Source organism: Onychomys torridus, chromosome 23 (assembly GCF_903995425.1).
Source record: "Onychomys torridus chromosome 23, mOncTor1.1, whole genome shotgun sequence".
Taxonomy (NCBI): Eukaryota; Metazoa; Chordata; class Mammalia; order Rodentia; family Cricetidae; genus Onychomys; species Onychomys torridus.
In genome coordinates, this window is record NC_050465.1 from 2,856,435 (window position 1) to 2,883,679 (window position 27,245).

The 27,245-nt window shown below is 51.4% G+C and overlaps 1 protein-coding gene and 1 pseudogene across 1 annotated transcript in view; one reads left to right on the plus strand and one right to left on the minus strand.

Annotated features, from left to right (window-relative positions):
* Window positions 1-376: 376 nt before the first annotated feature.
* Efhd1 (EF-hand domain family member D1) overlaps window positions 377-27,245 on the plus strand; it is a 56,663-nt gene continuing 29,794 nt past the window's right edge. Inside the window, exon 1 of the mRNA XM_036173813.1 lies at window positions 377-779. Coding sequence (XP_036029706.1) covers window positions 475-779 — 305 coding nt within the window. The 5' untranslated portion in view covers window positions 377-474. The remainder of the gene's footprint in view (window positions 780-27,245) is intronic.
* LOC118573481 lies at window positions 18,643-19,190 on the minus strand (annotated as a pseudogene).

Consider the following 27,245-nt stretch of genomic DNA (forward strand, 5'->3'; position numbering starts at 1 on the left):
TCTCCCTTCTCACCGGGTCCCAGGCCACGAGCTCCCTGGTTGGAGTGCATCTGGATGAGCATGGAACTGCCTGAACGGTTGCCAAACTTAACTCCCTAGTCTTTGCTACTGGTCCCCTGGGACTACGAGGTCCCTCAGTTCCCCGAGGGTGGATTGATTTTAGGGCCCATGCTTGGACTGAGGGACGGGTCAGCCTCCAGTGCCCAGCCTCGGGGAGGATTAGGCAGACGCGACCCCAGAGACGCACAGACACCCGCTTGTCCCCTGTCCAGCAGGCAGTCCTGCCGCTCCCGCGCCTCCTTAAAACCGCAGCTCCGCCCTGCCCGCCCCGCCCACCCGCGGTTTCACCCAACCGCCGGGTCCCGAGCGACACCGCCGAGCGTCACAAAGCCACGAGCCCACAAAAGAGCGCGCCACCCTCTGCGTCCCGGTGCCGGATCGCCCATCCCAGCTCCACCAACATCACCCGCCACCATGTCCAGCGAGGAGCTGGCCCGCAAGCTGCAGCGCAGGTTGAGACTAGAGGCGTTGGCCGAGACTAACCACGGCGCCCCCCAGCCTGCACCCTACGCTGCCCCAGCGGGAGACCAGGAGCCTGAACCGCCTGCCCGGGCGCCCATGGCCAGCGCAGATTCGGAGCTGAGCGCCCAGCTGAACCGCAGGCTGGACATCCACCGCGGCGCGGCGCGGTCCCGCCGCAGCAAGGTCTTCAACCCCTACACCGAGTTCCCGGAGTTCAGCCGCCGCCTCCTCAGGGATCTGGAGAGCATGTTCAAAATGTGAGCGCTCGCCCTGCGCCTCCGAGGAACGGAGGGTCTGGGACAGGGCGAGGGGCGGCCGCGCTGCGAGTGGGATGGTGCTGGGAGGAGGTGCAGGGGTTCAGGGGTGCAGTGAGCATCTGGCCCAGTGTAGCCAGATCTTGCGCACAGGAGTTCATTGCGCGCAATCAGGGACCCAGCCGGGCTAGGGATCTGCGAGTTAGGAGCTCTCTTTTCCGAGCACAGCTCCGAAGTTCCCACTAAAGCCCCCTTCCTTGGAATCCCCTGCCCGCTCCACTCACTCACGCGTCCCCCTCCACCCACACAGGCCCAGATATTTGCTCTGAGCACCTTCTAGGAAGCAACCCCAGGGCGCACCTCACCTGCCAGCCTTAATTTTATCCCTCAGGGAGAAATTAGCAGGATTGTCCTGTTATCTTTTAAAACAAAGGCGATAGTTAATCCTAGTCTTCCGCACCGAGTCTGAGGGATGAACCAAGGTTGAGAACTTGGTTGATTTCAACTCGAAGAGACACGGGCATCCCTAGGCTAGTGTGGGGCCAGGAGCCTCCTGAGAGGGTCTCCTAGTCCGTTACCCCTTCCAGCTGGTTGGGTTGCAGATGCTGCTGGCTAGGGATTGATTCCTGCTACTAGTCACTAGGATGGTGGCTGCTGCTGGCGTCATCCTATCACCTATCTGATCACCCATCAGAAGAGGAAGGCATGTAGAGACCCAATGGGTGCCAGCCAATCACGTGAGAGGGTGAGAGGTCTCTTCTCTGGCCTCATTTCCCCACTTGAAACAGGAACGCAATAAGCGAGGTGTGGTGACACTCTGATTTAATCCCAACATTTGGATTTGGGAAAGCAGAAGCAGGCAATCTCTGTGAATTCGAGGCCAGCCATGGCTGCATAGTGACACCCTGTCTCAAAAAAAAAAATCACATTTATTTATTTACTGTGACTGTGTATGTGTGAGGAAATGCACACTCGTAGAGGTCAGAGGACAATTTGTGAGAATCGGTTCTCTCCCTCAACCATGCAGGTGTTGGGATCGAACTCAGGTGGTCAGAGCTGGTAGCAAGCGCCTTTACCCGTTGAGCCATCTCGCCGGCCCGACCTTTGCCTTTTAAGGTCACAAAATAGTCTGTACACCGAAAATGCCACCAAGCTATTAATATTATTTCCAGAATTGGGCCGAGACCGGAAAAAAGGCTGGGGGAGCGAAGGCCGCTGGCCAGGTCATGCTTGGGCGTCTTTAAAAGCGCTTGGAATGTGTTTGCCCTCTGCAAGGAGGCTCTATTTAAAGGCACTGTGGCGAGCACCGCCTCCACTACTCACGTGCTCGCTCGAAGTCTGCAGAGGCCGCACCTGCAGTACTCACCGCCTCTGACACCTTGATTTCTCAGTCCCTGGCTCCCAGCCACTGTTTTCTGGATTCAGTTTGGGCAGCCCAGGAAGGTGGAGTTGGGACTAAAGAATGAGCGAGGGTGGAAAAGCCCGGGAACAGACAGAGCCCCCAGTGATTTACTTTGGGTCTTACATTTCACGGGAAGGGCTGTTCTAGCCTGGATGCTCAACAGCGTGGCAATCCCTCCACAGTCCTGGCAGATTTATCTTCACCTTGCTCTGTGGTCTCTCCAGCTTCATTTGTTTTTACTGGGAAACACTCCTTGGAAGGTTGTTTGTTAGTGGGCTGCCTAAGAGGAATAAAGTCCATCGGGTTGGGAGGTCTTTGGGACTCAGCAGTGTTAGCGCTGGCGAAGACCGGGCACTGGCCCAGCGTCAAGCTAAGGGGAAGGCAGTGTGTGAACCCGGTGTTCCAGGAGAAGCGACAGCCCAAACTGTGTAGGGCATTTCTACAGAGCTGTAACTGTCCGCGCGAATGCTAGGCTAGAGCTTTTACCACTTGCAGTAAAACTTGGCATTAATAAATGTTCACTTAGGAGTTATCTGGGCCAGCTTCAGATGTAGCTGGATCTGGGAGACTTGGGTGATGATGTCGTCAGCCGTGGTGCATTTGTCTTTTCTTCCCACCTTCTCCTCCTGCTTCCTGTTGTTCTTTGAATTAGGGTCTTATATAGCCCAAGCCAGGCTCAAATTTACTATGTTACTGAGGCTGGCTAGCTCCTGGTCCACAATGCTCCCCTCTCTCTGACAGGGGGTGGGGGTCTCACTCTCTCAGCTCAGGCTGGGCTTCCAGCTGTTGAAATTATTTGCACACAAGGTACCAGCCCAGCACATTCTTGTTTTGTTTTGTTTCCTTGAGACAGAGTTTCTCTGTGTAGCCTTGACTGTTCTAGAACTTGTTATGTAGAGCAGGCTGGTCTGGATCTCGCAGAGCTCCGCCTGCCTCTGCCTCCCGAGTGCTGGGATCACAGGCGTGGCCACCACCGCCTCATTTCTCATTTGGAAAACATTTCTTTCTTTTTTTCTAAAGCCAGCTTCCTTTTTTCTTTTTCTTTTCTGTCCTTATTCTCAGGTGGCTCCTTCCAGTGGCAGAAGTGGGGTCACAGCTGCTCCAGAGAGTCCAGTGAGGAAGAGTAGTCATAGGCACCTTTATGTGCCCTTTTTAGGTGTGTGTGTGTGTGTGTGTGTGTGTGTGTGTGTCTGTGTGTCTCTGTGTGTCTCTGTGTGTGTGTTTACTGTTGTTTGTTATTGCCTCTTAGCCAGGAGCTGTGCACAGGGTGAATCCATTGCTCTCACTGGCCAGAACTAGCCTCATGCCGTCCACCAGCTGTCCCTATCTACCTCAGGCTCCCCATGCCTGAAACAGAAACAGGGTTGCTCAGCTCAGACCTTCTAAATGTCCATGAGACTCAGTAATAAAGTCACTGCCCCCCACTCAGTTCGTTTTCCCATGGGTGCTTCTGTTGGGTCTTCTATCCTTGAGGCAGCAGGAACTCCATCCTCCCCACCCCCCAACAGTCAGGGACCCCAGTCTGGAGATTGGCTGTCTTGACACTCCTAATAAACTCCAGTTTTAGCTCTGGCCTGCTGTCCCGGGGAGACACGAAGCCCCCACCAGCGGTGAGTGAATGCAACATTTTCTGAAGGGTCCAGAGGTGCTTGTGGTCACATCTGCCCAGCTACTCTGCCTCCTTGCCGGCTGTTTTCTTCCACCTTGAGCTGCCTCTGGGTGGCCAGCTGGCTCTCAGTCCTTCTCTGTCTGTTCCGATCACCTGGTGTTTGTACACATGCAGGTGTGTGCCTGTGCTCTGTTGCCCTTACCCAGGCAAAGGCAGACCCTGCACCCTCTTCTGCCCTTCTGTCAAAGCCACTGGGGCTCAGTGATTTGTAGATCTGCGCTGACCTGGCCATGTCACCTGTCCTGTAGGCTGGTTAATATTCCTTTTTCTCTGCCTACAGTCCTACCTACATAACCTCATTTTATTTATTGAGACAGGTTTTTACTATATAACCAGGCTGGCCTGGAACTTAAGGCATTGCTTCTGCCTCGGCTTTCCAAGTGGTGAGATGAGATTAGAGGTGTGTGCCACTTGGGCCCTGTATTACTTTTTTCTTTTTTCTGAGACAGGATTTCATATATCTTAGGCTGTCCTTGAACTCACCATGTACCCAAGTTTAACTTTGAACTTCTGATCCTCCTGCCTCTAGCTCCTGAGTGCCATGACTGACTACAGGTTTATACCACCATATCCTTTCATGTAGTACTGGGGATCAAACCCAGGGCTTTGTGTAGGGTAGGCGAGTACTTTACCAACTAAGCCACACCCCTATCCTTCTGCATGACTTTTAAAAGAAAAATATAAAACTGTCCAGGTCCTCCTGAACACCTACTTGCCTCTAAGCACTGCACTTTGCCCACAGAGTGTTGCCTTGACTGTTAGTTTTGGGCCAAAGAACTCCGCAAAAGGCCTGGGTCTCCTGCAGATCCACACTCTCCTGGAGACCAGTGCATTGCAATCAACTCCTCTCTGCTTTCCTGACCCTGAGAACCTGGTCTGCTGGGGCAAGTTCAGGTCCCCTTACCACACCATCCCTCTGCCCCCAAAGCTATGTGCTAAAACAAACCAACAAAACCCAAGCACAGTGTGTGCCAGCCTGTCTTCTGTCTTTCCACCTTTTCCTTCTGGCTGACCAACCTCTCTGGGAAGTGTGAGGAGTATAACTGCCATCAGGACTCTGAGGTTCAAACCTCCAGGAGAGTTCCTCTGGGCAGCCAGTTTAAGTGTTCTTTGTGTTTGGGTTCCCTTTCTGTCCTGTGGTATGTGGGGAGCAGTTCACTGATGCTTGTTGGAAAGACTTACCGGGTTGGTTTCAGCCACTGACTTTCAAATTGTATTCATTGCTTATTATTTTTATTTTGGTTTTGGAAGTAGCATCTCAGTCTGTAACCCAGGCTAGCCTTGAAACTCAAAGCAATCCTCCCACCTCATTCTATGCGTTGGGATTATAGAAACGCACCAACACATCTGGCTTTACTCTCAGGTTTTTAGATGATTCCGTGATTGTCATTTCGTCCCCATGAAAACCTGCACCACCTTTCTTGTTTACCTATACACTTCACCGAATCGAAGGACTCTGCCCCCGAGGGGCTTTTGCTCGGTTGTCTGTCTTCCGTCTTCTGGTCATTTGTGGCAAGGTCTCACTGTGGATGGACCGCAGGCCCACAGCCCCACACCCAGAGACAGCCGGCCCTTTGAGCTGTGTTGTGGTGGTCTGGTCCTCCGGGGGTCGATGGGCGGATCTCAGTGTCCCGCTTCCCTGAGGCTTCCAGAACTCAGGCTGGTACCTGGGTGGCTGAAAACAGGCACACTCTATTCTTCATAGCTCTGGAAGCCAGAAGCCTGCAGTGCAGGTGTTGGCTGAACCCTGCCTGCTCTGCTGGCCACAGGCAGAATCTTCCTGCCTCCAATCTCCGTCTGTCTGTCTTTCTCTGTCTTTCTCAGTGTCTGTCTGTCTGTCTTTCTCTGTCCCTGTCACTTGGTCTCTCTCTCTCCCCCCCCCCCCCCCCCTCGTGTCTGTCTTCACATGGCATTCTCATGAGGCTTCCAGGCACTGGATTCAGGGTTACCCTAATCTAGCATAACCACATCTTAATTTAGTGTATTACCTCTGTCAAGACTCTGTCCAGCCAAGGCCACATCGTAAGGTTCTGAGTGGATGTGGTATGGGGGAAAGGGGATTCTACTTAACAAAGGAAAGCAGTGAACGAAACAAGCCCCTCAGCCCTCAGATTTAGGAGTGAGATTTAGGAAGGTGGGAATCTCAGCCCGATGCTCCTGCAACCCCAGCCCCCTCCCCATGGACTAGCCTTCTCAAAACAGTCTCTTGTAGAAAAGCAATCCAGCGGAGCCCAGCCGCATCTGTGCCTGGAGTGCTCTGGCTTCAGCTGGGCTTGCCAGAATTTCACTTTTCAGTAGTTTCTAGATGCGCATTCTGATGTCGCCCTCTCTCCCTGGGCCCCTCGCAGGGTGTAACCTGATTAGACCAGCATGCACAAAGCGCACCCACTCTTTGTAAGGAAGCAAGGCTAGATAGATTCACCCAGACACAGCAAAAATACTCCTTGGTCTTTTATATTTGGTTTTCCTGTTTTAGATGATTTGGCTTAGAGGTTCCTTATATTTTTTTTCAAAGCTTTAAAAGCGGTAATGGTCCCCGGCCTGGGAGCTTGCTGGGTTCTTGGAGTAGGTGTCAAGTGTCCCGAGTTCTAAATGGAGTGCCCGAGAAGAAAGACAACTTTCTAATGAGTGTGGGAAGCCAGAGGCGTTGGCAGCCTGGCTAGGGCTCCGGCCTCTCTGTTTCCAAGCGTGTAAGTGTGTCACTGAATCGCTGGAGCCAAAAGAGTGGCCTGATTTTGAAGGAAGGGTGAGAAGGGCCAGAAGAAACTGACCCTATAGTGTGTGGACGCGGCTGAAATGTGATCAGGGCTGGCTGTGCAGCCAGAGCTGGAGGGGGACTTGACTTAGCCTGGCTGCTCCCGAGGCCCCTGGCAGGCAGGGCCCAAGCCCAGCAGCTCCACAGGCAGCTCTGGTGCCTCTCCAGCACAGCGCAGAGAGCTTGTGTTCCAACTCCCCAAAGAGAGGGTGGGAAGGGGGGTGTTAGCCGATAGGAAAGTTGCTGTTTATTAAGAATCTGAAATGCTGATATCATGATGCCCTGCCAAGGCCACATTCCCCGTTGCCAGGACACCACCGACCACTGAACTCGTGGATTTCCCTCTCCCTCCCCACTTTTTCTCCCTCCTTAGTGGGCCTAGGAGGAGGAAGGAAGGAGTGTGGGGTGTGGATGACTGGGTTTTCCTTCTTTCTTAGTTTTGGTTCTGGAGCTAGAAGTCAGAGCTTGTGCATGTCAATCATACCCTCCACTATGAAGCCACACTCTCAACTCTTCTAGACTGAGAATTTTTCATGGAAGTGAAGTGTATCCTCTTAAGGCAGCTGGAGGGAGGAGGCCACATCTGGGTATCTTAAGCTTTAGTGTGAATTGGTTCTTGCCATAGGGCTGATGGGAGCCAGAGCATAGCTCATTGGTAGAGTATTTATAGTCAGCACGCTTGAGGCCCTGGGTTCGATCCCCAGTGCAAGCACACACAGACACAGACACACACACAGACACACACACACACACACACACACACACACACACACGCTAGGAAGAGTAGCAACTCACCTTGGATTTGAAGTGTTCTTATCTCACTATGTACATTTTGTACATTTAACCATCTTGACTTGAGGGGGAGGCAAGAGAACCCAGGACTGGCCTGAATCCCTGGGAAGTAGCTCCTGGCTGGTCCTCCGAGGACCTTGGTCTCTAGCAGAAAGATGAATGACTGACGGTTCTCTCTGCTCCCCCCTCTCTGTCTGTCTGTCTCCTCTGCATCATATTGTATGGGGATTTGAAGGATGGCACTTTAAAATCGAGAGATGAAAACAGTTTTTAAAGCCTGAAAGATTTCTGTGACAGGGAAGTCACAGCTGGGTAGTAGCTGCTGTGTCCCCTAAGCAACCCCTTGTCATCTCAGAAGCTAGCACTGCATCCTGGGTCCATGCAGACCAGGGACCACCCAGGTTTTGCCAAGCTGGAGGAGCTCCCCTTTCCTATGGCCTGTAGTGGGGTTTCTGTTAGTGAGGAAAGAGAATCGGTCCCAACTGTACCCCTCAGGATCTCTTTAGTGAGATAATGTGCCATGATTCTTGTATGCCTACCTATTTTTGTGTGTGTATGGTTTGCTCTGTTTTGTTTTCATTTTGCTTTTGGTTTTGGTTTTTTTAGACAATTTCTCTGTGTAACCCTGGCTGTGTTGGAACTAGCTCTGTAGCCCAGGCTTCTGCCTCCCAAGTGCTGGGATTAGAGACCACTACCGTCCAGCCCCCACCAGTGTCTTTGTTTACCTGAGGGGTTTTGGATGGCAGGCATGCAGGCCAGCAATGGGGCTTGGAGAATCCTATCATGGAAAAGGGATGGCTCTTGCAGTCCTTGCTCCCGGGACACGCATGTCTGCCTCACAGTCCACATCTGTCCCCACTGTTTTCTTCTTGCCGATGGGCATGGGTCTCTGGGCAGGCTAGAGTATGGGCTACTGTGTGGGGCTGTGTGGGAGGTTCTGTGGATGGTCTTCCCAGCCTTCCCTCAGGCAACCCTCTCCCACCCCCCACCCTCCCCCAGTGTGAAGGGCCCAGCCCATGGGCTCATCCACTCCCCCCACCCCCAGTGTGAAGGGCCCAGCCCATGGGCTCATCCACTCCCCCCACCCCCAGTGTGAAGGGCCCAGCCCATGGGCTCATCCACTCCCCTACCCCCAGTGTGAAGGGCCCAGCCCATGGGCTCATCCACTCCCCTACCCCCAGTGTGAAGGGCCCAGCCCATGGGGCCCACTCCCCCTACCCCCAGTGTGAAGGGCCCAGCCCATGGGCTCATCCACTCCCCTACCCCCAGTGTGAAGGGCCCAGCCCATGGGCTCATCCACTCCTCCCCCCTTGTGAAGGGCCCAGCCCATGGGCTCGTCCACTCCTGCCTGCCTTCCGTCCTTGAGGGCTGCTTACTGCTGTTTCCCCACTTTGCCTGCCTCCACCCCTCAGCGTTCTTCACCAAGTGCATCCTGGGGTCATCCCTCTGACTCCCTCCTCTCTGAAGGCCCGGAGTGTGTGGTGTCAGCTTGCTTTGATGGGCCTTGTCCATTTAGTAGGGTTCTGTAGTTTTGCTGCTAAGGCGCCTAACCCTTGACTTAGAGGCCTGGACTTGTGTAGGCAGGTGTGTGTGTGTGTGTGTGTGTGTGTGTGTGTGTGTGTGTGTGTCTGTGTGTGTCTGTGTGTGTCTGTGTGTGTGTGTGTCTGTGTCTTGTTTCAACAGCACTGAGGATAGAGCCCCAGCCTTGTACATGCTAGGCAAGTGTTTTACCACTGAGCTACACTCAGCCCTGGGCTATTATTTATTTATTAAACAAAGCATCATTGTTGTATGTGTGATGCACATGTGTAGGGGTCAGAAGACAACCGTGTGGAGTCTGTTCTCTCCTTTCCCTTGTATGTGGGTCCCGGTGATCAAGTTCAAGTCTTCAATTCAGGTCTCAGCATGCATGGCGAGCACTTTACCTGCTGAGCACGCGCGCTCTCTCTCTCTCTCCCCTCCGGCCTGGAATCCCTGAAGGTCAGTTCTTTGGCTTGGAGCTAGGCCTGTCTTGCTGGTGAGGGCAGTAGGCCTCCTTCCAGTCCTGAGCTAAGCAGGGCCTTGGGGACAGGGTGGGGACTGGGTGGAGACCGAGTGGAGTGGCTCCTCGTAGCTGTGTTAGGGTCTGATTCCCACATAGTGACCCTCATCTCTGGTGGGTGTGGTGGCTATCTGGTCTCCCTCTCCAAGGCCACTGATAGGTCACAGACCCACCCTCGGCCTACTGCCAGCTTGGACTTGGATTGCAGGAAGCAGAGGAATAATGTTCAGGACTTACAGACTGTTGTGTGCTGGTCCTTAAAACACCAAGAGAAACCCCCCCTCAACCTCCCCCCAGTCTCGCCCTCCCTCCTCCCTGCCACAGTGCTTACTGAATACCCATTGTGCTTTGGGATAGCTCTTGCCAAAAATATCTTACTGCTGACAGCCCAAGCTCTCCGGCCATGGGGACCTGCTGAGTCCAGTCATGGCCTTGGGGAAGCTGGCCCTGGATCCTGCCCAGCCAGGTCTTGGCAGTGACTTTCTCTGCCCCTCCCTAAGTGCTTCAGGTTTCCCTATGCAGTACCCAGTGAAACTGAGCCCTGTGTTTGGAGTCATGCAGAGTGCCTACTGTATACAGGCTGACATGGGAACTCGTTCCTTCATTTCATGCTCTGAATTGGGCGTCAGCAGCATGCTTCCAGTGCAGCCAGGAAATGGAACCACAGAGAAGCCAGACCATCGGCCCAGTAAGTGGTGGACCTAGAGTTTGAACCCAAATGGCCTGCACTCTGTTTTCTGTGTCAAGAGCCTTCTTCATTAATGGCACTTCTACCCCGAGCTCCAGGCTCTAAATCACAGCCACCCTTGACCCACATGGCTGCACTTCTTGTCTCTACAGCCTGTCCGAATTCCAGTTCCCACTGGACCACCTGATGTCATACCGGGTCTTGTCCATCTATCATACATGTTGTAGCCACAGGGGCCTTGCCTGAACCCAGATCTTATTACTTGCCTCCTTTTTCAGAAGTCCTTGTGGATCAGAGGCAGCATAGAACATTCCTGAAACAGAGCTCAGACTTCTCATTGCTGACCCTTAAGGCCCAGCCCATCCTTCTCTCACTGACCTGCCCTCTAGCTAGTCTCCAGCAGATGGTACTTAGGTCTGTCAGTCATTGTCTCTTGTGTGGTCCCCTCCTCTTCCTGGAAAATCAGCTACACACACACACACACACACACACACACACACACACACACAGTGTGTGGGGGTGGGGTGGGGGGGTGAGACAGGGTAGCCCTGGCAGTCCTAGAACTCACTATGTTGACCAGGCTGGCCTCAAACTCAGAGATCCTCCTGCCTTTGACTCCCCAGTGCTGGGATTAAAAGTGTGTGCCACCATGCCCTGCCTAGAGACAGATATTTTAAAAGAAAAACAAAAAAAGTTTTTTTTAAAGGCAAGCTGTACAATTCATGCTGGCCTCAAACTTATACGTAGCCAAGGATGACTTTGAATTTCTGATACTCCTGTCTCTACAAGTGGAGGCACTGGGATATTATAGATGTGTGCCACCATGTCAGATTTATGTGATGCCAGGGATGGAAGCCAGAGCTCAGAGCATGCTAACTAAGCACTCTATCAACTTCATAGTTGAGCGTGACCGACATTTCTCTGGGGTCTTCCTGGCCATCTCAGGGACAGGGGCCTCCTATGGAGATTCTGGGCTCAGTCAGCTGCAGTGGCATGAAGGCCCTATCCAGCACTAGGCAGTAACTCGAACCTGTGGTGGGGTCCTGCGGCTCCCTTCAACAGAGCCACTGACCCGCTCAGGTACAAGCCTGTAAGTGAGATGTGGAAAAGGTAAATGACCACTTCTCAGGTTGTGCCCAAGATCGCGTGACCACTGAGTATGCAGTTTGGGGCCTTAATTAGGTCACTGGTTCTAGCCGGGTATTCGAGACACTGAAGGCTCCTGGGTTTAAGGTGGTGCTAGCCTAAGAAGAGGGCATGGAAAGAAGTCTTGTTGGCAAAGAGGAGAGGGGCAGAGATGGACAGAAGGGTGATGGCCTGAGTGTACTCCCTTCATTTAGGAGCCATAAATCAGTCCTCACCTTACACTGAAGCTGGGCTGTGGCCCTTGGCTGTCTGTCCCCCGTCGCCCCCCCCCCCCATCCCGCCTCTTCCCCTCAGCTGGCTTCAGGACTGCTTTTCACTTAATGCCTCCCCAGCCCCTTCACTTCCTGAATTTCCTCACCTGGGAATCAGGGGTGGGGGTGGACGCTGCCTGACCAGCCCTAATGGGCTGAAGAAAGCCTCTAGTGTTGGGGGGCCCATTGTCCCCATAGTCCCCAACAGGACTAGTCCAGGGGCGCCTCTACCCCTGGGCTCAGCCCCTCGGGACTTTTCAGGGCTGCAGCATAGCATGCTCCTTTGGCCAGCTCTGGTTGGAAGAACCTCCCGAGTGTGGTGGAGAGGCCCGTAAGCCCGGCTCCTCCAGGGCTGAAGACGCATTCAAGTTCAAAGGCCACTTGAGCTACAGTTTGAGTTCAAGACCAGCTAGAGATGGAGCTCGGTGATGGAGTACTTGTCTAACGGGAGACCCCTTGAGCTCAACCACTGGTAACCAACAAAAAGAAAAAAAAAAAATATCCTGGGACTTTCCCTCTGCCCCACCCCCCAACACGCACGCACGCACGCACGCACGCACGCACGCACGCACGCACGCACGCACTGTCTAGGGCTGCTTCAGATTAGCATCCTGCAGGCCACCAGAGCCTCTGCCCTCTCCATCTGCTCCTTTCTCTCTCCTTTCTGAATGAACCACGTGGAACTCTAAACCTCCAGGGTTTTTCACTCAGTTCCCTGTCCCAAGTCATAGGCCAGCCACTCAGCAAAACCTAGACCCCTTTCGAAAAGCACCCTGGGATCATGAAGTAACCGTCGGTCCCTAGCCAGGTGAGTTTTTTCTGGTATGCTGGGTACAGCTGAGAACTTATTTGCCTGCAATTAAAAAAAAAAAAAAAAAAAAGAGCGTAAGTACCCTCACATACCAGAAGAGGGAGTCAGGTCATCTGGGGGTGGAGCTGAAACATTTGATGTGAGCTTCAACATCACCCCAGGTGTGTTGAAAGAGGAGGAAGTGCTCTTAACTATTGGGCCATACTTCCAGCCCCCCTCCTGGCCACCTCAGCAACATCTGGAAAAAAGAAGGGATGGCCAGAGAAACAAGCAAGAGCATCTGAGAGTACCTGGGCTTTGAACTGACGACTCCAGCAGCCATGCCTTTCTCTGGAGGAGCCCAGAGGCTGAACTGGCCAGTCATATGTGCTTTGTGGCTGTTCCCTCAGCACCTCCTTGGCAGGTCCTTGGCATTTTATGAGAGGGAGCTCATGTGATTAACTTGTTAGGTCATTATCATGCCCCTTTAGTGTGGCGTTGAAGGCGCCAAGCCTTATTTCCACACTATATATGCCTGGCATCCATGGGAGAATTCACACATAGCCTCCCCACAGCTTTGTTGACCTCCTCCTCCTCTTCCTCCTCCTTCTTCCCCTCCTCCTCCTCCCCCTCCTCCTCCTCCTCCCTCCTTCTCCTCCTCCTCCTCCTCCTCCTTCCTCCTCCTCTTCGAGAAAGGGTTTCTCTGTAGCTTTGGAGCCTGTCCTGGAACTCACTTTGTAGACCAAGCTGGACTCGAACTCACAGAGATCCTCTGCCTCCCGAGTGCTGGGATTAAAGATGTGCGCCACCACTGCCTGGCTGACTTTCTTTCTTTTGGGCTGGTTTCATTCCCTGTTCCATTCCTCAGCAGGTATCCTACGGCTCTGGCATCTCCAACATCTTGGGGGTCTCTAGAGGCAATCCAGGCTTCACCTTCATAGCTTCATGCAATGGCCTCTCTAGGTCTCCATTCAGGGACACCCCTGACATATGCCTGGCCTTAGCACCTCCTCACCTTTCTTCAGTCGTGGAGGAAGATTCCATAACCCCCTTCTTCTATCTTTGACTCTAAAGCCAGAACTATATTGTTATAATTTATTACTGGGGGGACCCCGAGGGTATCCCATGTGTGCAGGGAAACATGCTGGCATGTTGAGCAGGTATAGTGGCGGGTTTGCGGGTGACCCACTCCATTCGGGCATGATGGCAGTGGCCAGTAATACACAACCCAGATGCTGCATCCACATGGACAGTTTATTATAATAATTTATTATAATAGAGAGATAAAGAGGCAGAAAGACAGAAAGAGAGAAAGGAGGGGGTGTCGAAGGATGCACACCTTGTGAGAGTGGAAAGGCAGAAGAGAGAGAAAGGGGCGGATTTTTTCCTTAAGAAAAGGTCTCCACGTCAGGACGCAGGGCGGCCCCAAGGGGCAGGATCAGAATATTAACATTTCTCCATTTTGATTATTATAAAAAGAGGTGAGTTATGGGAGCAAGTAGGGGAACAAAGGCATTGAATTCTTGAGGCTACTTTAAGCTGGCAAGGGGCAAAGTGGGGATGGGGGTAGCCAGGAATCATGCATGGCAGGAGGCAGGAGTGAAGAAGCATTGTTAGCTGTCATCATGGAGATCTCTGGCGTCTGTTCCATCAAGTTGCTAGGAGAAAAAAAAAAAAAAAAACAGATTGTTATCATTGGCCTTATGAGCTGGGCTAGCCATGGGTGGAGTGATTACTGCCAGAAAGAATGGAACAGAGAAGTGTCCTGGTTGTACAGAGGAGGCAAGGGTGAACAGGTTCCAGTTGCTGGGCAGGTGCCTGCCTGAGCCTGGAAAGGTGGTACCAGCAGTGAATTGAAGGATAATGTGTTCTTCAGGATGGAAGGAGCCATCACATCTGTCATGTCTCTGGAGGCGGGGTGCATCCCTCCCAGTTGTCATCCTCAGTTGGGGGTTGGCATCCTCGGAGCTGGTGCCAGCTGGTGCAAGGGCTGGCGTATCTGGAGAGCCCCTTGGCCCAGGCTGAATGAGGGAAACTGCAAAATATTCTCGAAAATGGATGAGGTCAAAATGGGCTCTGGAGACTGTTAATTTTTATCAGACCAGATTTTTTGATGCAGTAACAGAAATTTTTCCAGGGACCTGTAGGTATCTGTAAGACAGCTGGAATAGGTTTACATCGTAGCAAAAGGGTTGAAAATCCATAGAAATTTAAGGACTCCTAAGAACTGTTTGTAGTTGGTGTTGTATCAGTTTATCAAAGCTGCATTTATCAATATTAAAAATTTGAACCTCAGGAGTTATATCTGAAACTAGTCTATCCTGTACCATGAAGTCTGTGAATGAGGCATAGCTGTCTGTAATTTTAATAGGAAACTTATTAATGAACTGTCAGTAATCTTGGGACTGGCAGCTGTCAAATTGATACACCCTAGTCATCAAACATCGTCAGATCTGAGAAGGATAAATTTAAGAAGTGAGACAGCTTTCCAGCTACCTAGGCAGCAATCCCAAGTCTCTCTGTGGTGATGAGGGGGCAGGAGCCCCAAAGGAAGCATTTGTTCAGCTGATAGGCCCGGAAGATCGGACAGATTTTTCCATGGAGTGGGAATTTGGGGAGGCCGTCCTACCTGTCTCTGCAGGGGGCACAATCGATCCCCATTGCTCCAGTAATTCACAGTCTGGACAGGATCTCAGCATTTCACTGCATGCCTGGCCTTGCCATAAGCTTACAGGTGAAGAATCTGTGGCCATCCATCTTCTTGGAGAAGATACAGGATGCTGCTGCCGGGAGCTGACATGTCTCTTTATCATAAAAAAAGCTTTTATATGAAGTGCCATATTCTCAGATCTCTACAGGTGTTTGAGGACAGGGGGAGCAAAATCTGCTGGGTGTATTTATAACTTTGAGATCATATATATGACTTAATCCTGAGTATACAGGTTTCTCAGTTAGTTACAGCTTAATGAAGTTAGCAAGGAGAGGGGCTGATCTTTGAGTACAGTCAGATTATAATCCTGGATGATTTATATAGAAATAATAATTTCTTGAGGTCATACAATATCTTCCTGCTTCTGCATAAAGAAGGTCAAATGTCTTATTGTAGAACTATTTTAATTAATAAATACCAATGGGCATTAGAGAGCTAATTGGTCCTCTATGCCAGGGGGGTTTCATCCCTAACCTAGCCCTCCAGCCTTGTCCTGAGAACAGGGAGCACAGGACGACATATTCTCCATAGCTGCTTCAAGCTGAACTGGGGCCCAGGTGTTCAGGACCCAGGCAATGGCATTTGTCGGAAGCACGTGGTCGTCTGACCTGGCTGTAGAGGCAGGGGACATTTCTGTTTGGCTGGGCTGGTCCACATCACATAGACAAGAGTCTCTGTTGGCCTCTGCGGCAGGCAAAGCGCTGCAGGCTCCATGGCTGCTGCTTCGATGTTTCCACCAGCCTGCTGGAACATAGACTAGAGACGGGAGTTAAAATTTATGAACTCATTTGGAGGCTTCTTGAGGCCTGTAGCTTTGGTAACTGGAGACCAGAAGAGAAAATCTCCCTCCTCAGGAACACACATGTGAGGAGGACTCCTGAACTGGAGCGGGACAGGACATCTGAAAGGCAGCGGTAGACTCACACCTACAGGCTTAAAGTCTTGAGCTTGTGACCCAGACAGTATCAGAACTGTATTAATGCTGAAATCTGAAATTTAGAATCTTAAGCATCAGTGCTGCTATCCTATCCCGGCTCAAGAGTGTACTGCCCCGGCCCACAGGAGGAACAAATGCCAGGCCGCGACTGAACCTTTGCTCCACTCATGCGGCCTCTGGTAGTGAGGTCATATGACCTGTCTGCTTTGACCTTAGCCAAGATGGTGGCTTGACCTTATTGAAGATGGCACTGGCTTGACCACGTGACTGCCCTTATCAAATATGGCAGCTGAGCAGGAGAAGAGGAGGGAGGGAGAACAGAGGGGTTAGTATGTAAAAGGAAAGAAATTTTTTTTTAATAAAAAATTATTTAAAAAATATGGCAGCTGACCACGTGTTCATGTGGGTTTTTGTTGTTGTTGTTTTTTGTTTTCTTTTTTTGTCAAGACAAAAAAGGATAAGGAACAGGTAAAATGAAGCATTTAAAAGTTAGTCAGAAGCCTGGCGGTGGTGCACACCTTTAATCCCAGCTCTTGGGAGGCAGAGGCAGGCAGATTTCTGTGAGTTCGAGGCCAGCCTGGGCTACAGAGTGAGTTCCAGGAAAGGTGCAAAGCTACACAGAAAAACCCTGTCTCGAAGAAAAAAAAAAAAAAAGAGTCAGAAACAAGTTAAATGGCCATCTCTCAAGCCCGGTAGTGGCAGAGCCGCAGAGCTAGGCGGGCTGATGGAGGAGCGGGGGCGGGTTCCAAGCAGTGGTGGAGCCGCAGTGAGGTGGGGGAAAGGACCCCAGCCAAAGTCCTGCAGGTGGAGCAAAGGTTTAAAGGATAGAATTACAGACAAGGAAAGGAAGTGGAGGCAAGGGGTGTGCATGCCGGGTAAAAGAACCTGGCAACAGGTGATGACCAATTGCTTATCGGAGGCTGGAGGAGCATGGAGGGCTGGACAGCGGGGAGGGGGCTTGGGAAGTAGGTGCGTTTTTCCACAATGAGGTATAACGGCGCAAGATAGCCAGGGGACCGTGGGATTCAGAGGGCACAGGCTGCCTCCGTATGCTGTCACACAGGGGGACAGTGAGCGAAGTGAGACTGACCCCCAGCGTCCCAGAGAGTCAGCAAGAATGAATGGCTCCGGATAGCCAATGGACCATCGACACAATGGCTTTGAGCCATGGAGGGCCCAAGCCCGAGGGGCTTAGAGCCTGAAAGACAAGTGGTCGGCACCGCGATCCTCTGGAGCAAATTTTCCGTCGTGGGAAAATGGCCAGGAGGGAAGCTTACCGAAAGGGGTGGGGGGCTTACGGGTTATGCCGGTGTTGGGTGAAGGTTCCAGGGCGCCTAGCGTGTCTCAGCCAGCAGGCAGGAGAAATGCGCCAGTTGGGCCTCTGTTGAGTCACTAGCACCAACGTGAGGGAGGCACACCCGAGGGTATCCCGCACCTGCAGGGAAACATGCTGGCATGCTAGGCAGATGCAGTGGTGAGCTGGCAGATGACCCACTTCATGAGGGCATGGCATCGGCGGTGGCAGCCAGTAATACATAACCCAAACACTGCATCCACGTGGAGAGTCTATTAGAATAAAGAGGCAGAGAGATGGGGGGGGGTGTCAAGGGGTGCACACCTCATGGGAGTGGAAGAGAGAGAGAAAGGGGCAGAATTTTTTCTTAAGAAGAGGCTTCTCGGGGGGTTGGGGATTTAGCTCAGTGGTAGAGCACTTGCCTAGCAAGCGCAAGGCCCGGGTTCGATCCTCACCTCAAAAAAAAAAGAGGCTTCTATATCAGGACACAGGGCGGCCCCAAGGGCCAGGATCAGAATATTAACCCACATGGCTGAAACTGCCAAGTTCTGCTGCTTACCGGGGCTGGAACATGGTCCCCTCATTCAATTACATCTTCACCAGCGTTCTGTCTTTCACTGCCTATGCCTGGTGCTCCTGAGACTTGCTCTGTAGACCGGGATGGCCTTAAACTCAGAGATCGGCAGCCTCTGCCTTCCCAGTGCTGGGACTAAAGGTGTGCCCACCACACCTTTTCACAAGTTGGAAACTGCTGGGTGGGATCTTGCCCTGATCACCACTCCCTTTATTCCATCTCTTAGTCTGTTTATCTCCTGGAACAGAGGACTTAGCTCCATTTCACTTTCTGGTGCCCTTTTTCCTCTCAAATATTTTCCCTTGCTCAGCTTGCTCCTTTTTGTTATCTATCTTCTTTAGAGTTACTACTAATATCCACACAGTAGAGTCTATACTAGATTGTTCTGAGATTTCTTCAGCCAACGGAATTAATCTAAAACTCTACACTTTAGCCTCAGGCAGACTCTTCCCACAAGGGTAGAAAGCAGCCACTTCTTTTACCAAAATATCACAAGAATGATCTCTAAGCAACATACTAAAATTGTTCTCCTCTGAAACCTTTGAGCTCCCCACAGTTCAGATTGCTCTCAGCACCTCTGTCTTCCATGCTCCTGCCAGGATGGCCCACCAAGCAGTGCTTAAAGCATGCCACCTCTTTCCAGACCCAAAGTGCCAAAGTCCAAATTCCTCCAAACACATGGTCAGGCCTGTCACAGCAATACCCCACTCCTGGAACCAACTTCTGCCCTAGTTAAGGTTTTCTGTTGTTGTGAAAAGACACCATGACCACAGCAACTCTTTTTTTTTTTTTTTATCTGTATTATTTTATGCTGAATTTATTTCTGTACCATAAGTTTTTGTTTCTTCAGTTTCTTCTGGGATATCTTTTTCTTTTGCACAACCTCCTCTTCTGGCTTTAGAACTGTTTGTTCCTTTTCAGTGAGGATCATCTCGATGTGGCAGGGGGAGTTCATTACGGGTTAATCCGGCCATGAGCTTTGTAAATTTGTCAGCACATCTTGGGTTCTTTGTTCACCTGGATGTGTTCAATGACTAAAGAAGCTACATCTAAACCCTTCAGTTCAGCCTTACTCTGTATTTTTAAACATGTACAGCAAAAGATTCAGCAGTCTCTTTAGGCCACTGACCCTGTGTCCAGCCCCACTGTTTGGTCTGGGCACACCTACCGACTCCACCATTATACCACTAGAAAGGCACACATTGCTTCTTTACAGTAACATCTTTCAGATATTTGGTGGCTTTTCAGATATGCATACCTTTGGTGGCCTGGGCAGTCTCACAGGTGTTCTTAAAGTGAACCCGAAGATTTGAGCATCTTGATTTGCATTGTAGGGTTTTCTGGGTCAAGAGAGTCGCAAAGCATCTTCACAGGTGACCTCAGGCTGCTTTCAGGAAAAGCAACCACAGCAACTCCTAAGACTGAAACATTTAATTGGGGTAGCTCGCTTACACTTTCAGAGATTCAGTCCGTTATGATGGGGAGCATGGCGGCGTGCAGACAGACATGGTGCTGGAGCTGAGACTGCCACATTTGGACCAGAAGGCAGGGGGAAGTCGACTGACTGTCACACTGAGGGACGCTTGAGCAAGAGATCTCAAGGCCCGCCCCCACAGCGACGCACTTCCTGCAACAAGGCCACACCTCCTAATAGTGCCACTCTATTTGGGGGTCATTTTCTCTCAAACCGCTACAGCTGATCTTCTACAGCCTTTACACACACACACACACTCACACACACACACACACACACACACACACACACACGTTCATCTTTTTGCCAGAAAAGGAAGAGACTATTCCAGAAGGGAGTCCACAGGCATTGGCTGTGTAAGAGCAGGTGAAGCTGGAGTTTAAACTTGCCTTGTGGCTACATCGAAGCCACCCTCCCCAGCTGCTCCACCCTTGGCTAAGGCTGCCTCATGTGCTCACCAGCTGGCTCGTGTCCTCCAAAATTCTCTCCTGGGCTGGCACCCAGAGGAGAGGTTTTCCGGAGACAGACATCTGATGTTGGCCCCTATTTCACTATGCTCCTGCTACCCTGTTGAAACGACAGCCCTTCCAGACTGCCTTTGGTGGGTTAGCCAGCTGCTCCCTTTCCAGAATATTCTGGCGCCCCTAAACCTCTTAGCAGCAGAAGTCCTCTGGCTGGGCTCTCATATTTGCCTCTCTGTTGGCTCCAGTGCAGCAGGTGGTGACTCTGCACTCCCACCTCACAGTGCCACACTTCCATTGTGTCCGCGTCCTTTCTGGGACTGTCCCTTCTGGGACTGTGTCTTTGTGTTTCTCTTCTGCCCAGGAGAGGCCCCAGCACATGTGAGCCCAGTGATGAGGGACTGAATGAATGAGTATTGGGAGCTCCAGAAAGCCAAGAGCTGTGGGACAGAAGTGGCCTGTGAGCAGGCTAGACACCAGAGGTTTCGTGTTCACTCTGTCCTTGCGCTCTTTGCTGAGAACCAGGGCCATCCAGAGCCCGAGTGAGCACTCTGGCTTTGGAAGCAGTGATAAGACACTGCAGATCTGGTTTCCCAGCCTGCTCCGCTTGGGAAGGTAGGAAGGACAGGTGCAATGATAGCTAGGGGGGACCCAGGGAACTGGGTAGGGGGACTCTGGGCCTGTGGCCTCAGGAAGTCCCTGAGGCTAATCTAGACTGATAGAGTTGGGGCCATCAGGTTGGGCCTCTGAGTGGCCACCTGCTGGGGGTGGAGCATGCAGTGCCCTCCGTGACTTAAAAGTGCCTGGGGTCACACAGGAGTTGCTGACACAGGGGCTCTTATCCAGCTGGTTTGGGGCAGACAATGATTCTGACAATCCCACAGTGTCCTTGTTCTGTGCTCCCAACTCTAGTCATTTGAAAAGATGTTGCCAACAGAACCTTGCTCTGTGCGTTTGCAAGTGTATGAGCCTGTGAGCTATATGCACCCGAAGATAGCTATGAATGTGCCCCAACACAAAATCAAAAAATTACTTCAAACAGATTGTTTTTTTAACGGGGGCAGTTGTTTTTGTAACTCGATTGTGAGCTTCTCAAGCATGACTCTGTAGATGACATCATGTTACAGTGTCAAAAGATTGTCCTTGCTGAGGCACAGGCTCCACCCGGCCCCAGGCACCACCACCCTCCTGAGAAAGCCCTGAGGGGTCCCTGGGGAGTTTCTGATGGCAGAACCTCTGCACAAAGGTTACCTGCTTTCTTTCTTTCTTTCTCCCTTAATGGCAGAATTATTCTGGGAGGAGAAAACCAAGAAAGCTCAGGGCTTCTGCACAGTGCCAACAAAAAGAAAAAGCAGTTCACAGGGTGGGGAGTGGGGGTGGGGAGTGGGGGTGGGGAGTAGAGGTGGGGAGTGGGGGTGGGGAGTGGAGGTGGGGAGTGGGGGTGGGGAGCCGGAGTGGGGAGTGGGGGTGGGGAGTGGAGGTGGGGAGTGGGGGTGGGGAGCGGGGGTGGGGAGTGGGGGTGGGGAAGGTGGGAGGCAGGTATCCAAAACTAGTCAGACGCTAGAAACCAGCTCTTGTCCCCTTGCTGCTCTCTTTTTAATAGCTGGGCCCCCTGGGCCAGGTTGGTTGGGGCTGCTGTGGCCAGGGACTCAACCCGCCCTCCTCAGGCAGCCTTCATTGCCCCCCAATCAGCAAAGAGTAGAGACTATTTCCCAATGGAGCTGGGCCCCTGGCCTTGTCACCCAGTGGGCTGGCACAGAGTGTCTCTTCTGACCCAGAATGGGGAGGCAGGTGGTGGGTTACATTTTCCTCAAACGTCAAAGATGGTGAAGACTGGAACCAAGCTGAGTCTGGGCAGATCTTTGGGGTAGAAGCCTGGAAGCCATTTACTTGTCTTGTCTGTGGACTCTGGCTTGTCTGTGGGTAGCAACTCCTTCATAAAAAGAGCCCCAGGCCCCAATCATAGTGCCTGCTGAGGATTAGCTCCATTGAGAACTCCACGGCAGGTCAAATCTCTCCCAGGTACCCAGCAGGGTGAGGCTTGTGACCAGGTCTTCAGAGCCATCTGAAGACTAGAGTCCTCCCACATCAAATCCCGAAGAACCTGAAGAGGGAAGGGACAGAGAAAATGGGAACCATCATACATGTAGTGGAAGCCTCGGGAAAGAGCGGAAGAAGGGTTTGGGGCTGTGCTATTTCCTTCCTCCTCTGTCTCTTCCTCCACTCCTCCTCGTCTTCAGTTCTGCTAAGATTATTTTCTTTCATGTGTATGAGTACTTTGCTTGGATGCACATGTGTGTGCACCACCAGTTGGAGGGGCCTGTGGATGTCAGAAGAGGGCATCGGATCCCCTGGAACCGGAGTTATAGTTGGTTATGAGCCACCATGTAGGTGCTGGGAACTCAACCTAGGTCCTCTTGAAAGGCAACCAGTGCCCTTAACTACTGAGCCACAGCCCCCTCTCCCCAGCCTGTGCTTGTTCTTTGCTGCGTGAAACAGCTTTAAAAAAGGAAGATTTGGGTTAAAAATTTATTGCCAGGTGCAATGGGACATGCCTTTAATCCTAGCAGTGGGAATGCAGAGGCAGACTTTGTGGACCAGACTGGGCTACATAGTGAGTTCCAGGCCAGTCAGAATTCTGTGGTGAGACCCTAGTTTAAACCAATTTAAATCACAGGAAGGCCTGGGTGTAGCATAGTGGCAGGGGGCATGCTTAATCCTGGGGTTGACCCTAACACCCTCCTCCCTCCAATTACAGGGACAAAAGGTGGTAAAGCTGAGTATGGTGGCACATACCTGTCGTCCTAGCACTGGGGAGGCTGAGGCAGGAGGATTTTGAGATTGAGACCTGCCTGGGCTATGTATGTAAGCCGTATTCTAAAACTAAATATAAGGAAAGAGGAACTAAGGTACTGTGGAGGAGAAATGGGGACCAAGGAGCTTTTCTAAGCCTAAAAGCATTGGAAGATGTAATCTCTCTCCCCTGCCAAATACGTATGGGGGTGAGGGGTGACCTATCCGTTGCTGTTGCGGGGCTCATGACTTCAGGCTCATGAGTCACAGTGGACTCTCGTGTCTTCAGCAGCTGGACAGTGCCACACCTCTGAGAGAGGTGCTGCAAGATGAAACAGGTGAAAATTTTCCGAGGAGCTCAGCCTGTGGGACCATTCCTCTGAGTGTTTGTAAGGTGGTAACGACAGCGCTCCACTGACCAGAAATGAATTCTGTTGCAAATGCTTGAGTCTTGCTGTGGGGCCAAACGCAGAGCCTACTCCTTCCTAGACCTTACACATGTAGCTCTTCATTTCTGCCCTCTTCAGATGTAAACTGCAGAAGGTGCAGTCCAGCTAAAATGGCTCGGATCTTCCTTGGGACAGTGAGCACGCCTTGTGCCTGTCCTCTTTCGAGCTGAGAGCTTCATAGTTTAAATGCAGTCACTGGTCGCTCTTGCCTTCCCTGCTACCTTAGAAAGCCTAAAAGCCCCTGCCTGAGGGGGGCCTGGAGAGCTGGCTCAGTGGTTTAGAGCACCGGCTGCTCTTCCAGTTCCGGGTTCTATTCTTAGCAGCTGCATGATACTTAACAGGTCGATCTAACTCAGTTCCAGGGGATCCAGTGCCATTTTCTGGCCTCCGAAGGCACTGCATGCATTTGGTACATAGATATGCATGCAGTCAAAACACCAATACATACAAAACAAACAAACAAACAAAAACCCTGCTTGAGAATCCCATGTTAAAACTTGGCAGGAGCTGGTGAGATGGCTCAGCTGGTAAAGGCACTTGCCACCAAGCCTGACGACCTTAGCTTTATCCCCAGAGAAAGGCGATAGCCAATTCCAGCGAGTTGTCCTATGACCTCTACCCAGTGCCATGGCATATGCGGCCCCCCATGAATAAATGAATGTAATAATAAATAAATAAATAGTTCATGGCACCTCAGACCTATAAAGCCAGCACTTGGGAGGCTAAGACCAGGGTCACTCACCAACTTGAGGCTAGCCCAGGCTAAAAAGAAAGACTATCTGGAAGAGAAAGAAGAGGGGGAGAGAGGGAGAGAAAAGAGGGGGAGAGAGGAAGAGAAGGAGGAGGGAGAGAACCCACCAGCTTAATTCAGATCCACCTGGCTGTTTTCATCATCCCTCGAGTGAGGCCACTAATTACCTCCCTCAGTGAAGTGAGGAAGGCCCTTAGTGAGCTCTTAATAACAGTGCGGGCAGGTAGCTATGACTAATTTCTTACAGGATGGATCCAAAGACCCAAAGGCTTGCACTAAGAAGACACACAGCAGAGCACTTGGAGTTACTGTCTTGAGCCCTTTTTTTTTTTTTTTTTTCTTTTGTACCACGCAGCTGCGTAAATCACTCCCGGCTCTGAGGGGCAGATACAGTGGGAAATGAAAGCAGGCTTGTCAAGTTCTGCTCTTTCCTGCCTTGCGAACCTAGGCCCTGAAGGAAATGACAGCTTGTAAAGCCTCTCGTGAAGGGTCCCTTTGAAGACAGGGCAACAAGTCTGATTTTAAACCCCAGCTCCACAGGGGAGGAAGATGTCACTGATGTGGTCACTTTATAGTCTTGCCGGGACTTTAGTAGATGGCACCAGGCCTCTGTTTCCAGCAGGAATAAAAGGAAGCAGCCTTAACTGAGCACCAGGGCGGGGCTGGGGGGCTGGGAAGCTGGCTGGTGCCTCTCTTCTTCCCTGCTATCTCGACCTCAGAGATGCCCCTTCACGTCTGTCTGTTTATTCCCGTGTCAATCAGGTGGTCTCCCGCAGAACAGAGTCGGGGCTCTCTTCTGCCTCTCCCTCGGCTCTTTTTTTCTGCCTGGGATTACTGCTTCTGGTGGGCTTCTGCTTCCCAGCAAATACTTTGCCAAGGGCCTGAACTCTAATCTCAGCCTCTCTTTTTAGTTATACTGTCATTTTGGTTTTGAGATAGGGTCTCTATATGTAGTTCAGTCTGGTTTCAAACTCTGGATGTAGCCTCAGCCTTGCGCCTCTACCTCCTGACTGTTGGGAGTATGGGCTTGTGTCCCTGTGCCCTCCTTTCCTTATTTAAAAGTGATGTTGAGGGGAGAGGGCCCAGAGAGATGGCTCAGTGTTGTTAAGAGCAATGGCTGATCTAGAGGGCCCAGGTTTGGTTCCCAGGAACTCACAAGGAGGCTAGCAACTGTCTGTGGCTCACGTCCCAGGGGATCTAACACCCTCTTCTGGCCTCTGCTGCCATTAGACGCATGTGGTGTACACACACATGCAACGCAGGCAAAATCCCATAGATATTTTTATCAAAAATATCAAAAACCCATAGATATTTTTTAAACTTTTAAAGGCTCATTTGGAGGCTGGAAAGATGGGTTGGTTAGTGGATAAATCACCCATCACACAGATGTGAGGGCCTGAATTCAGGTCCCCAGAATTAACATAAAGCTGGAAGCAATAGCTGTCTCTATTCCCAGAGCTCCTACTATGAGATGGAAGGCAGGAAACTCTCAGCCAATTAGCTTGGCATACATAGTGAAGAACTCTGCCTCACGAAGGCAAGGACTACTCATGATATTATCTTTTAACATATACATCATACAGACAGACATGTACACACACATGCATGTGCAATTATGAAAGAAATTGAATTGTGTTGACCTGAGCCTAGTGCTTACTGGGGTCCATCCTGAACTATGTGAGCTTTCTGTTAGACCTAGAAGGTATTAGACTTTAGGTCTGTTAGAATGTTTTCCAGGTCAGAATCCCAGAGGAGACTCAAGGACAGCTTTACTGAACCCATCTCTTGTGTCTAGAGGAGAGCCCCCGCTCAGACTGGCCTCATTGGCAGCTTCCTCTGGGTGAGCATGGGGAAGGCTCCCTCCCCTCCAGAGCAGCTGAAGACAAGTCTTTGCCTTGTTTGTTGACCTTTAGTTATCACCCCCATCCTTACACCTAATCCTGTCAGCTGCTCCTCCCCCTCCCCTGTTCAACCCACATCAGAACCCTCTGTTAATGCCTGGACTGATTGTGTCTTGACCGCGCCATCCTCCATGGCTCCAGTCTTCTTTGTAAATGTTGGAATGCAGAGTGTGAACAGAGGACAGAAGACATTTATCTGCACCTCGGCATCACAGTTACTTTAGTGGGCCCTAACTAGGCCACTTCCCCTGCTTTTGTGTGTGTGCATGCAGAGCAAGTGCCTTGCCACCGAACCGCAACCCCAGCCCCAAGGCCGGCCAACCCTTGAATCCACCTTCTCCCATGGAAAATCCCCAGACGTGGAAGATTGTGAGCTTGGGATAAGCCTGTGTGATCTGGTTCCGTCTTGTAAGTTTTGGACACATAACCTCATGGATGGGGTTCTGGAAAGTTTCACATTGTAGAAACCTGTTGGCTTTGACCAGGACTCTTGTAACAGAGACATCTGGGTCTAGCCTGTTTGTAAGAGCTTAGCTTTACAGGATCAGTTCTCAGGGGCTCTCAGAAAGCTCCTTTCCTGTCACTGTTGGGCTCCAGGCAGCATCTGCAGGCATCTCTTTGCTTCCCTGTCAGGTACCCCTGGTGCTATCTACTACTGACTTTGAGTAGGATTTTAGCCTGTCCACCTTCCTAGGGTTCTCTCATTGACCAGCCCCCGCCTCTCTGGAGTGCAGGGTCTGCACAGGGTGGAACAGAGCATCATGGGACTGGAAAGGGGGTTGCCTTTATGGGGCTTTGGGATTTTGCAGCCTGCCTTGCAATTGTTGAGCGTTGTCACAGCCTCCTGGACTCTGTTATTCAACAGATATCCGAAGTCATGCTGCTGAACTCTACCTCTTCTGAAGCCTACCTGGGACTGGAGGGAGTGGACCTCACCACTCCTCCTCCTCCTCCTCCTCCTCCTCCTCCTCCTCCTCCTCATTAAAAATGTTTTATGTATGTGGATGTCTGCATCTTGTGTGTGTATGTATAATGCCTACAGAAACTAGAAGAACATTCCCTGGGACTGAAGTTACAGATGACGGTGGACCACCATATGGGAGCTGGGAGTAGTACTAGAAAGGTAGCAGTACTTTGAACTGCTGAGCTATTATCTTCTAGCCCCAGGACCTTTGCTTTTAAAAATCGTGGTAAGATTAAAGTCAAGAGAATTTTCACAAGTTCAGCTGTGCCTACTTGCAAAAGATCATCCCAAGCTGGGCTTGCGGACAGCACTCCCCCATACCCCAGTGAGGTCTCAATGACAAACCAAAGTTCATTCTGGGTAGCTAATGGGTTTATTAACGTTACTTAAAGAGCATGAGTAAGGGCTTCTGGGCAGAAGTGTGGGTGACCCACCTGGAAGGTCTGTAGCCAGCATGGATGATGGCTTCTACATGGCTGTGTAGACGGATCCCTGTCCCCCTGGTCCTTCCCCACCTGTGTACTCTAGCCGGCCCCCTCACTCCCCCAGGGCAGGCAGATTAACATACAACCGGATATTCCAGTGAGGTCCCATGTCTTAGTGTTTTATTGCTGTGAAGAGACACCA